The 13686-nt window shown below is 36.7% G+C and overlaps 1 protein-coding gene across 1 annotated transcript; it reads right to left on the bottom strand.

Annotated features, from left to right (window-relative positions):
* Window positions 1–9571: 9571 nt before the first annotated feature.
* LOC145127161 (uncharacterized) lies at window positions 9572–9955 on the bottom strand. Its single transcript, XM_079062410.1, has one exon. The coding sequence runs from the start codon at window positions 9953–9955 to the stop codon at window positions 9572–9574; it is 384 nt and encodes a 127-aa protein (XP_078918536.1).
* Between the last annotated feature and the right edge of the window lie 3731 nt (window positions 9956–13686).

The following is a 13686-nucleotide window of genomic DNA, read 5'->3' as shown; positions in this document are numbered from 1 at the left end:
GCTTCCCTCCTCGGATCCGGACTTCGGTCCAATCAGAGGCTGCCAGCAGCCCCCTCGCATGCGCAACCACGTGCGAGCCTATGTCCTGCGAGCTTCGGATCTTCGCCACCTGGAGGCTTCTCAGCCGTCCGATCAGAAGCTCCTCCTTATAAATAGAAGGCTGCTAGCCTTCCCGGGTAACTTTGGAAATTTGCAACCTTTCACCCTAAATTTCATATTTCTTTCATTCTAACTTCCCCCAAAGCCCCGATATCAATTATAACCCCCGGAATACGCCACGAAGTGCCCGTGAAGCCTGGAAAATTTATCTTTTCGGTTTCGAAGCCCGACCCTTTGTAGAGCCTAGTTTCTCAATAAAACTCCCGGTTTTATTAGAAACGATCGTTTTAGAAAACGAATTACTGCCCGGTTTTCATTAAATCAAGTGAGTGTGTAGTTACTTTCACCTTACACATAGATATGAAGTATTTTATATAAAATATGTGATGTGTGAATATTTATTGTTTGTTTATTTGAGTTGGATGTTAAAGGTGTGATTTATACATGTTTTTAAATAATTTAAACTGTATATATATTTTTATCTACAAAAATGTTGGGTAAAACATGGGTAGATGAAATAATGGGTGTGTGATGAAAGGTGAGTTGGATAAAGGAGATGATCAGTAATATTGATCATAAGTTGAGGGTGAGTGGTGAAATATGAGAAAAGCCCTTACCCAAACGGTGACCCCCGTCATTCCACAGAGTATGGATGACAACCATGGACTATTCTAGATGGTCTGTGGAACACTAGCAGGCTTGCAACCTATAGGTGGGTGAACTATATGTTCATAAGGTGTACTCTAAAAACCCATTGACATGTATGACAGGGGTGAATACTGTCAATAATACTGTCGATAAATAAGAGTTATGGACTTAGTGCCTATTGTATAAACCTAGGTGACGATGTGACTTCGTGCCTATTCCTTAGGATGAATCCTTAGGAAGGAGTGATAGTTGAATATTAGGGTAAACCCTTAAGAAATTAATAAGATAATGGGGTTGGGGAAATTTGGTTGACTGATTGATGTTTAAACATAATAAATTTATGTATTGTGGGTTGAAAACCCTATATGCTCACCAGGCTTCCAAGCCTGACCCACTCAGCTTTTTATATTACAGGTAGTGGACCCCGAGCATATTCGGATGATGATGATGAGTGATTTATGGATTATAGGCCAGTAGTTATGAATAACTATTGTAAGGCTTATAATGTCTTGTTTATGCTTTTGATCTGTATCGGAACATGACATCCCGAGGTTTTGATATAAAAGGAAATTATATATTTCTTAAAGAAAGGTTTTGACAAACTTTTATCATGTTTTGTTTTTGGGGACCAATTCCGCAACATCTTTTAAAAAGATTCTCTGACTTTATTTTAAAAAGCATAAATTAAATCGGTCTTTTCTGGCCGAGAAATTAGGGGATGTCACAGATAACTTACGAAATAATGTGTTGTATACCGATTCTTCAACTAGTTTAGATAAGGCATCATTGTGGCATTTTCATCTTGGACATGTTAACAAGAAGCGCATAGGCCAACTCCAGAAGGCTGGAGTCTTGGAGTCATTTGACTTAAAGTCAGATGATAGTTGCGAGTCTTGTTTGCTTGGAAAAATAACAAAGTCACCCTTCACTGGTACTTGTGCTAGGGGTGAAGGTTTGTTGGACCTAATACACATAGATGTGTGTGGACCCTTCAGAACCGCCATAAGGGATGCTAATCGCGTCTATGTGACTTTTACTGATGATTACAGTAGATATGGTTATGTCTACTTAATCAAGCATAAGTCAGAAACCTTTGAAAAGTTCAAAGAGTTTAAGCAAGAAGTGGAGAATCAGATGGGCAGGAACATTAAGATGCTCCGATCTGATCGGGGATGAGAGTATCTTAGTATAAAGTTCCTTGACTATCTTAAGGAATGTGGAATTGTTTCACAATTGAAACCTCCCAGGACACCACAGCTTAATGGTGTGGCTGAGAGGCGCAATCGAACTTTGTTAGACATGGTTTGTTCCATTATGAGTCGAGCTTCGTTACCAATCTCATTATGGGGGTATGCCTTAGAGACTGTCGCCCATATCCTTAATCTAGTCCCTACCAAGAAGGTTGCCAAAACACCTCACGAGATGTGGACTGGGAAATTTCCCAATTTAGACCACATCAAGATTTGGGGTTGTGAGGCTTTCGTGAGACGTGAGACTCAGGATAAGCTCGAACCTCAAAGTGAGAGATGTATTTTCATCGGCTACCTACATAATTCCTTTGGTTACCTATTCTACAGACCCAGTGAGAATGTGGTCTTTGTAGCAAGGAGAGGGGTCTTTCGTGAGAGAGAATTCATAAGCCAAGGAAACAGTGGGAGGCAATTTGATCTTGAAGAAATTCAAGAGTCAAGCGGTGAAGGAACCTCAAACCCTAGCGATCAACCTGAGGAGGAAACTCCTGTTGATGAGTCCGTACCTCTAAGGCGCTCCACAAGAGTTAGGAATCCACCTGAGCATTAATATGGTTTTCATATTACTGCAGAAGGTGATGCATTTATCAGTGATAGGACACTGGTAAATCTGGATGAACCTAACAACTTTAAGGAAGCCATGGCAGGCCCTGAGTCCGCCAAATGGAAAGAGGCCATGGACAGCGAGATTCAGTCCATGTATGACAATCAAGTTTGGAACTTGGTTGACAATATATCGGGTCGTAAGACGGTCGGGTGAAGATGGATCTTCAAGAAGAAGACCGACATGGATGGAAATGTACACACTTATAAAGCGCGACTGGTTGCGAAGGGCTTTAGTCAAACTCCGAGAGTTAACTATGATGAGACCTTCTCACCAGTAGCGAAGATTAAGTCTATTAGGGTTTTGCTAGCCATAGCTGCATTTCATGATTATGAAATATGGCAAATGGATGTCAAAACCGCTTTCCTTAATGGAAAGTTGGCTGAGGATGTTTACATGAGTTAGCCAGAGGATTTTGTCGATGCAAAACACCCTAATAGAGTGTGTAAGCTTGAGAAATCCATCTATGGATTGAAACAAGCATCTCGCAGACGGAATCTTTGTTTTGATGAGAAAGTCAAAGAGTTTGGTTTTTCGAGGAGCGAAGATGAGTCCTGTGTCTATGTTAAGGCTAGTGGGAGTATAGTTAGCTTTTTGGTATTGTATGTGGATGACATACTACTCATAGGAAATGACATCCCAACCCTGCAGGAAGTTAAGTCCTGGCTTGGGAAGTGTTTCTCCATGAAGGACCTTGGAGAAGCTGCCTATATCCTAGGGATAAGAATATTGAGAGAAAGGAGTAAGAGACTAAATGGACTTAGTCATAGTACCTACATGGATAAGGTGCTGAAAAGGTTCAGCATGCAGAATTCCAAGAAAGGTGACTTACCGATCTAGAGCAACGCCAAACTGAGTAAGACTCAAAGTTCGAGTACAGAGGCTGCGATAGCTGAGATGAGTCAGGTACCATATGCTTCCGCTGTGGGCTTAATCATGTATGCTATGACTTGTACTCGCCCTGATGTGGCCTTTTCTTTGAGCATGGTCAGCAGATGTCAAGGGAATCTGGGCAAGGCTCACTGGACTACGGTGAAGAATATTCTCAAGTACTATAGAGGACTAGGGACTGGGTCCTTACCCTTGGTGGGAGTGATGACTTGAGAGTAGTGGGGTATAGTGATGTTGGCTTCCAGACTGATAGGGATAATTTCCGCTCTCAGTCGGGCTGGGTCTTTACCCTAAATGGAGGAGCAATTACTTGGAAAACTTCCAAGCAGGAAACAGTGGCTGATTCAACTTGCGAATCAGAGTACATAGCAGCAAGCGAGGCGGAAAAGGAGGCTATATGGCTAAAGAACTTCATTGGAGACCTTGGAGTTGTACCAGCTATTAAGGAGCCTATGTAAATTTTCTATGACAACGAAGGTGCAGTTGCCTTAGCTAAGGAACCAAGGGATCACGGGAGATCCAGACACATCGACAGAAAATACCACTTCATTAGACATCGGATAGAAGAAGGACTCCTCCTGGTGAAGAGGGTATCATCGGATGAGAACCCAGCAGATCCCCTCACGAAGGGACTGTGTAGGGCTAAGCATTTGTAGCATGCGAGGCGCATCGGGCTGAAGGATGATATTAGTTTTATAGATTAGATAGTTATTTCTGAAACTTGTAAAATGTAAATTGACATTTGATGATTAAATAAAAGTTGTTTTTTATTTATGAGTAAGGTGTTGCTATCTTGTGTCAATTATTTACTATTGTTTCAATTTTGCATGTTTTAACTTCCAGAATAATTACTTTATTCAAACTCTCCACAGTCAGTCATATGTTGGAAGTAGATATGAATCAAGACTGTCATGAATTGGGTTTGTAGATGTCTAAGGTGCTAGACATAGCAAATGGTTGCTACAACATTCATGAGTGCTCATAAGTTTTGAGTATTGGATTCAACGCACGCTCACTTGTATCACTTCATGGAATTTATCTCGAGTGATCATGAGACGGTAATATCATAAAATTCTTCAAACCTCGAGATATGAGTTGTTGATTACGAGTTGGTTGTGCATTGATTGTACGAAAACGCAATGATAACTCGATGTTATAAAACGTGCTTTTGTGTATGATTCAACAAGTGGTTAGTACAAGCATATGAGTCGAAGTTTCTCTGTTGCTTCTAGTCCTTGGAGGATTAGAAGCGATATCTGGGCCCCTCAATGATTTTGTTTTGACCCATGTATCGGGCCCGGTCAAAGCCAAATTGATGTGTTCAGTTTAGTTCTATGTCAAACAAATCGGAAATAGGGAAACAAACTGCTATACATTAACTACGACATTGTTCCATGTATTTGTCCGGCTGATATCTAGAACAGAGGATTATATGATCACTTATCTTAAATGACACATCATCATCTCAGTTCCGCGAGACTTTGAAAGAGCTACGATTGCTGGTCGGTTCCTGAAGTCATACCTGTAACTATAACTATTAGACTTATCCAAGTGGGAGACTGTTGGATAAGGTGTCTAAGTCCATAACTATATTTAGTATATACTTGACCCGACTTAGCATGGTCCATTTGGGTTGCATCTTCATCTCAACTGTCGGATAGACAAAATGAGAAAAAGGACACTTATGATTTGTTAATATATTATAAGTTCTAATATATTAATATGAAATCATATTATTTAATTAGTATTGATCAAGATTTAATTTGGAATTAATTTTGTGATAAAAAAGAGACTAATTAAATATATGGGGATTGATTTGTAAATCATTCATTCTTATATAGTGGGCTTATGGTTCATGATTCACTAGATTGGGCTAGGACCCATTGGGTGCTCCATGGAGGTCATAACCCATGGATCATGGAGGAAATGAAAAGCCATGCACATTAGGGTTTACATGGTGTAACCCTACATGTGGCACACTATATAAAGAGCTCCATAGCTAGCAAAATCGGCACTATTACAAGACAAGGAGGGCTAGCCGATTTTGTGATCAAAATGTTCTTCTCTCAAGTTATTCCAAGAGTTGTGGTGTTGTGTGAAACATTTGAGGCATCACATTTGAGGTGCTAGGCTCACAAAGTCTTAAGGAATCCAAGCAACTACAAAGGTATGTCATTCTACTAGTTTTATATTACAAGTACCCCATGCCATGCTAGTTAGGATGTAAACCTTGGAAAATTCTTATTTGCATGAATATTAGAGAAAACATAGATCCAAGGTTTCTAGGGCTGCATGTACACCTTAGGAGTGTTAGAATGCTCAAAACCCATCATAGGCATTATATAATCAGGAAACTCTAACATGCAAAACCTGAAGATCCCTAGCCTAGCACTAGCATGCTGTTTTATCATATCACAATATCAGATAACGTATGGTATTTTGGCTCCGGCTGATCGTACACATCACATCCTCCTTGATTATTTTGAAAACCATTTTAAAATATTTTCCTTAATTTGAGACTGGATTCACATGTGTGTTCCTCGAATTCACTCAAACCAAGGCTTTGATACCAATTTGTAACATCCATAAAATTCATGAAAAATTTAAACTTTTAAACAACCCAAAAACCATCATTTTTTTACATATTGTTTTCAAAATAAGTTCAATATCAGAGAAATCTGAAAATCATAAAGTAAAACATGAGGAGGTGCATGATCACGTCTTCACCCTCCCGCGATCCTATGAGGTACCTGAAACATAATCCAAAGCTGTAAGTCCAAAGGTTAGTGAGTTTCCCCCAAAATACCAATACATAACAAATAACACAAATACAAAACAACATACTATGGGTCCAATCAAACATCAGGTTAGAATACCCAAAGCCCCTCAACCATCGGGTTGGAATGCCAACATACTATGGGTCCAATCAACCATTGGGTTGGAATACCCTAGGCCCCTCAACAATCATGTTGGAATGCCAACATACTATGGGTCCAATCACCCTCGGGATGGAATACCCTAGGCCCTTAACCATCGGGTTGGAATGCCCCGGCCTGTTGGCTTACGCACAAAGCAGTGAAGCCTCAGCTACCAACCAATCATGTGCACATAATACAGATAAACATACTATTAACCAGCCAACAAACAAATAGACAGATCTTACAGATCACTAAGCATAGTAACATCCTAAATACCAGGATACCGATCTAACAGATCACTACAACACTATAAAATACATAACATGATATCAAATCCAAAGGATCGTTTTGGTGCCTTCGACCCATAAGTACAATGAGGAAAACTCACCTCACAATGTCGAACCACACTGAAAACTTCCGGCTGCTGGCTCACAAAAATCCCGAACTATCACAACAAACAAACATCCAATTAAAAATTAGATTACCATCCTTGACTAAGGATCCATACATAGGGTAAATGTCCACTTTACCCTTTCCCCAATTGGGCCAAGGCCCAAGTCCTAATTTTTGATCCAAAAGGCCCAAATTACTTCAAGACCCATAATTGGCCCAATTTTCTAAATTGGGCCGAACCCCTTATTGGGCCTTATACTAAGGTCTAACTCTCCAACTGGCCCAAAACACTCATACTCAGAAAGTCCAATGAGGGCCCATGTCATTCAATCCCAAAAGGTGGCCCAAAACTCGAAGCTCAAACTCAAAAGTCCACAGACGACGTACACTGGGCGTACACTGGAGGTACGCAGGGCGTACACGAGCCTCGCATTGACCACCATCGGGGTGGCTGACCGAGTATGCAGGGTGTACCCTTGCAGACCCCGAAGTCCATTAAGTACTTGGCTTAAGCACTTAAGCCCAAAGTACAGATCCATGGTCCAAATGCACCCAAAAGTCATAAAGTCTCCAACTTTATGAATTTACACGTCCTTAAGTTCTTAATACAAGGTCTTAATCCATTAAAATAAAAATTAAATATTTTATTCTTTAGTGTCTAAATTAGGGGTGGCAAATCGGGCCACCGTGTCGTGTTTTTGTCTGACACGACACGACACGACAATGTTTTATGTAACACGAACACGACACGACACAATCTCGGGTTTTTTTGAACTAACACCAAAACGAATCGATTAAAAAACGACAAACACGACACGACACGACAAAGATAACATGAAATAACAATTAATGTATTTAATTAATATTTATTCATACATAACATGAAAAACACGACAAACATGAAAAACACGACAAACATGAAAAACACGACAAAAAATGTTAAATCGTGTCAATTTCGTGTCAAATTTTGAACACGAACACGACACGACACGACGTCGTGTTTTTTACACCTGACACGAACACGACACGAACACGAATTCGAATTTCAATTTCGTCTCAATTTCGTTTTGTGTCGTTTATTTTTGTCGTGTCGTGTCATCAATTGCCACCCCTAGTCTAAATCCTTTCGAATTGAAATGAAAGTTAGAAGCAAAAATACCTTCTTTCCATCTCACTTCCAATTCCATCCATTATAAGATACGTTACATTTTTAAATTTGGTTTTTTTCTTTTAAATTTTTTTTTTATTTTTAGTTCTACAATTCAAAAGAAATTAAATCCTTGATTCTTTTTTTTTTCAATATTATCCACAAGGTACAATACAATGAGAGAGAATATCCATTTGAATAATTGGTTGTTGTGTACGTTGGCCCACCGCCCATTATAGATTCGTGTGTATGACAATTCTCAACCAAATATTTGGAATCAAACCTACAAGAGACAGCCATTCAAAAAAATAAGAAAATAAAAAATACCATAGGGAGACATCGAAAATAAGAAAAGGTCCAATTTTGTGTATGGCTTGGCTTCGGTTATTATATTCACTTCAACTACACAAGTTTCTTTCTTACAAAATTTGAGTATGACATGCAACAAAGATTAATAATATATTCATAACTAAAAAAAAAAAAAAAAAATCAAACCTAATTAGTTTTACTAAACGAGACAACAAATAGTCCAAAGATGACCATTTGATAACCCGTACACACGCCTTCATATATATATAGGATGTGCTGGGCAAAAAATATATGTATATAAATAGATGTAAATATGAAATTTATAATATTACATAAAAAAATAAAATGTTAAAACCAAAATTTTTTAAAACCTCTCAAAAACTACTTAAAGTAGCTTTAGAATTTAGATTACGATTTTTTTTTTTTTTTACAAAATAAGAGTTTGAATTTTGTAGAAGTAAATTATTATTTTTTTCTTTTAATACGAGTTTTTTTTAAAAGATAAAAACGAAAAAGATCTTAAAATCTTATTGCTCACAAAATTCGGTTGTCAAATATGTCCATAGTTAATATGCATTTTTTAATAAAATCTTTTGAGTAGAATAGCTAGGCGTGTACTTCAAATTTGGCAAATGGAAATTTATTTAAAAATAATATTGTATTCAACTCATATAATTTATCTCTTATCTTTGATAAAAAAAAAATTAATAATAAAGTAGCAACCTATTGTCGTTTTTGCCATAAACATGAGTACATGACAATATATTCACAAGTTGAAGCCAGAAAGATCATGCCATCATCTATCTAAGATGTCAAAGAGATCTACATCATACCAACTCAAATGGAGGAATGAGAAAAAACCCAAGAAATTCTACCGAATCAATAAGCATGATAAGGCCTAGTTTTTTATTTTCTGAGTCAAACATATACACTTTTGATTTCAAAATGTATAAGAACGATTGTTCATATAAAGGAAACATAAATAATGAGATTAATAATACTAAAAATAGATTTACTGCGGAAAATTTATAAACTAAAATAGTAAACCCAGAAATGTTTGGCCATACAAGCACAACCATAGGATCCAAGATACATACAATCACACATATAAAAGCAACATATGGATTACGATTTTCAGAAATAGCAAACCAGGAACTCAATCAAGATAGAAAACTAGTACTCAAGTATACTACAAGACTAAACATTCTACGTTTTTAACACAAAATCAACAATAAAAAGAAGAGGGAAAAGTTGAAAACAGTAGACCATACATGAATAGAGATAAAGATAGAAGGTATACGCGTCTCCGATTCTACCACCATCCATAAACAACATGTGTGTACTTATCTTTAAGCCACCTGAAACTCTTCCTGAAAGACCCTTTGACTTTTCCTTCAACAGAGTAGACTTTATAGCCAGCAACCCTCTTCTTCCTCAGGAACTCAGGATCATTAAAACTCCATGATTTTGCTGTTGACTTCCCTTTCTTGAACTCTAAATCTCTTGTAGTGCGAGCAACAACAACATCCATGTTAGTTTGAGGGGGTGGACCATATGAAACACTATAGGACCTGAAATTATGAGGTGGGTTGTGTTCAAAATTGGACCTTTTTGGTCCATTTCCACCGTAGTATCTCTCTATTTGCATATCTCCCTCATCACTGTATGTGTATGATCTTGATCTGTAGTCTCCCATGGGGTTCTTGAGATGATGAAGAAGAAGAGGGAGATATGGGTGTTGGAAAGAATTGAAATTGATCGTAGTCGGAGTTTCGAGAAGTTAATGTGGTTTGAATTGGATTGAAGAATCTAGGGTCTCATATTTCCTGGGAAAATGGTACAAAATAATGCAAGAAAAGTAGACAATATGTTGGAGCTAGGCTAGTCAATGACAGTCTAGTCTTATTGAGAGATGTATTTGCTGAACAAACCACTGGCAGCAAACTTTGTCCAGGTTAGAATTGCGAGATGACTACATATTTTAATTTTGGCCACACGGGTATTTTTATATTGGAGAAAATAAAAAATAAAGTAATAAAATTTAACGATTTTTTAAAATATATATATATATATATATATATATATATATATATATATATATATATATATATATATATATATAGAGAGGGTGGTTTCAATAGAATACCATAATTAACCAATGAACCAATCTTTTTTTCAACTTTTAGAACTTATTTTTTATAAAAAAAAATAAAAAACTAAAAATACAGAAATTCATAACTTTTTATCTTTTTTACAATGATATCAAATTCGGATTTTTTTTTCTTCACAATGTGATTTTTTGAAAAATCACAATGTAAATCTAAATTCATACGGTGAATCCGAAAAATATTTTTCGCATTCACAATATTAAGTTATTAATTTAGATATTTTTTGATTTTTTTTCGATAAAGAATAAACTCTAGAACTTGAAAAAAAGAATTGGTTCCTTGGAGAACCAATAATTATGGTTCTTTATTAACCCTTTCCTTTTATATATATATATATATATATATATATATATATATATATATATATATATGCTTAGGTTATCGTATTCTAAATAATTATTGTGTAGATATAGGATTGATTGTGGACCAATTATTTTATTTATTTTAAGAAAGTGAATAATACATATTATTAAATTAAAGATAATTAAAAAATACCATCTAATTTTATTCTAAGGGTATTTTAGTCAATTAACATAAATTTAAAAATGGAAAATTACATATTTTAAGGAATAATTAATTCTCTAAGCTTTGAAAATCTGATTTTTAGGATAATAAATATATTAATTCGGACATTCTAAAAGAATCTGTTTATGATTATTTTGAAAAAAAAACATTAACTTCGGACAGAATACTATAAACATATATTATCAAGATTAATAATTTTTAACGAATACAAATTTTATATGAAAATAATTTTAATATCTTAAAATCAATGATTATATTCATTCTTAACAAATACAACTATGAACATACATAAACGACATTCATTCTGAAAGAATATACATAATAATGATTAACAATTATATTTATTCTTTAAGAATAAAACTGAGAATGATTAAAAATCAAATAAAAACATTGAAATCTAAGTAAAACACTAATACATTCTGATAGAATATTGTTGCTAATAATTCTAACAGAAAAAAATGTTAATCCATTCTGAACGAATATTGTTACCTTACTTTCTGTTAGAACAAAGTTTTAGTAGGATCGATAGATTCTAAGCAGATAAATAATTAAAGACGTAATGAAGAACACATGAATGGTTTAACTGATGTCGAATGATTAAACTTTAACACCTCAGAAGAGCTCGATTAAGAACTTCGACTGTAGAAGTGTTTAGGGTTACAAAGCAATAATCACTATAATTACGTTAGATTCTAAGGCATACATGCATGCACTATTTATAGCTAAACCCTATAATAATCACGGATGGACAGGCCCAATCCGGATATACAATACTAAGCCCATGACGCAACATAACATACCCAATAATCTCCCCCTTTGCGTCAATGGAGCCGAAAGATCAGTTCGGTTGAGCTATAGAAGACTTCTTGATAGTCTTGAACACCTTTGGTATAATGGCCAAAAGAGTATGACGAAACGTGATATACCACCGAAGCATATTCGTGAAATTCTTCTTGTCTGCCTCAGAGTTCTGCTTGCACCGATGGATGATACTAATAATGTGCTCTAAGCAGTCTGTTGAGAACAGATGTTTGTCAACAAGAGCGAAAAGAAATCTATTGGCTTCGCCTCTTGTGAACATCACTGTGAGATGTTTAGAATCAATTTGGCCTATCTTCATTTTATTCACATCTCCAGGTTTTGCTGTTGGCTTACAGTAGATTTCTTATTCATAACTTTAGCTATCTCCTTATCCATTGCAGCTACTTCATGGATATAGGAGGCCAACATCCTCTTCAAATGATCCAGGATCGGCTCATATCTTTCGGATTGGTAAGCAGTATGTTAAACAACAAGATCCAATCATGAGGATTCAAATTTGGAAGATCTGCCAGGGATATAACCGAAATCGAGTTTGCTGAACCTCAGGTTATTTTGAAACTGTTAGAACAAAGTTCTATTAGGATCGATAGATTCTATGCAGGCAAACAATTAAGAACGTAGTTATGAACACAAGAATTGCTTTAAATATGTCGTATGATTAAAACTTCAACACCTCAGAAGAGCTCGATTAAGAACTTCGACTGTAGAGGTGCTCAGGGTTACAAAACAATAATCAACGATAATCACGAACGTGTCTAATGCATACATGCATGCATTATTTATAGTATAACCCTATTAGATAATCACGGATGGACAGGCCCAATCCGGATACAAAACACAAGCCCATGACGCAACATAATAAGACTCAACATAAACCAACATTGATAAACTTCCCGGCAGGCGAAGGTTTCAGCACCTTGACAGTAATGATCTTCTGTGCACTCCATGTCAGGTACTGAGGCTGACCGAACTTCAGATAAAAATCGATAAGTTCGCGATCAAATTTAGGATGAGGGGAAGGAAATTCAACAGTCGAATCAAAGCAATGAAATGTAAATGCCTTTCGTGTTATAGGCATGTCGAACTGCGAGTCCCTCGAGTTTTCACAATCAAAAGAAGCGACAGGTTCCAGCCAGTAGACGCTTGGAAACTCTATTGCCTCTTTGATGAGCGTTTCTCTTGTCCAGAGAGGAAACAAGGCCTTTTTGCAGGTTAAGGCATCTTGTTCTTCCTTGTTCTTTCGCTCTCTTTCTTCAGCTTCCTTCGCAACCCGAAGGGTTTCATCCAATTCTTTATCCCTTTTATTTCTTTTCAGGGCTTCAGCAATTGTCTCTTCTTCTTCATCACTATCATCATCCAATCCCTTCTTCTTATCTTGGTTACCAGAACCCGAAGCTTCATTACCCTTCGGTTCGGTTTTGACTGTGACCTTCGGTTGAGTAAATTAAGCACCTTCTCCCCCTTGTTTTGGAGGTACGAATCTCTCCGAAACACCCTTCATTTCATGTAAGAGAGCAAGGGCAGGAAGAAGTTTGGAAGTCAAATGATTCCTGATGGTCAGAGTAAGTATTGGATCATGAGCACTAAGAAGATTGGTAAGCATATTCTTGACATCCCCAGCACAACTCCGGAATACAGCTCGCTCAGTCTTCAACAGAGAGATTTCCTTTTCAGCTTGAGCCAATTGAACTTTCTGAACTTCTATAGTAGAGGCTTGGCGTGCAAGATCTTCCTTTAATGCACTCTCCTTTGCTAAATCAGCTTGGAGTGCTTGAAGATGAGAAGTCACTGAGCTAAGTAGAGAAGTGTTCTCAGCTTGAATAGAAGAACGAACAATCTCAAATTTAGCTTGCTCCTCTTTGAGTGACTTTGATAAAGAATCAATGGAAGCGTTCACTTTGGCTGCATTTGT

Source organism: Lactuca virosa, chromosome 7, assembly GCF_052849685.1.
Source record: "Lactuca virosa cultivar CGN04683 chromosome 7, Lactuca_virosa_CGN04683_v6, whole genome shotgun sequence".
NCBI classification, from domain to species: Eukaryota; Viridiplantae; Streptophyta; class Magnoliopsida; order Asterales; family Asteraceae; genus Lactuca; species Lactuca virosa.
Note: the sequence above shows the minus strand (reverse complement) of the source record. Positions and strands in the feature narration are given on the sequence as shown.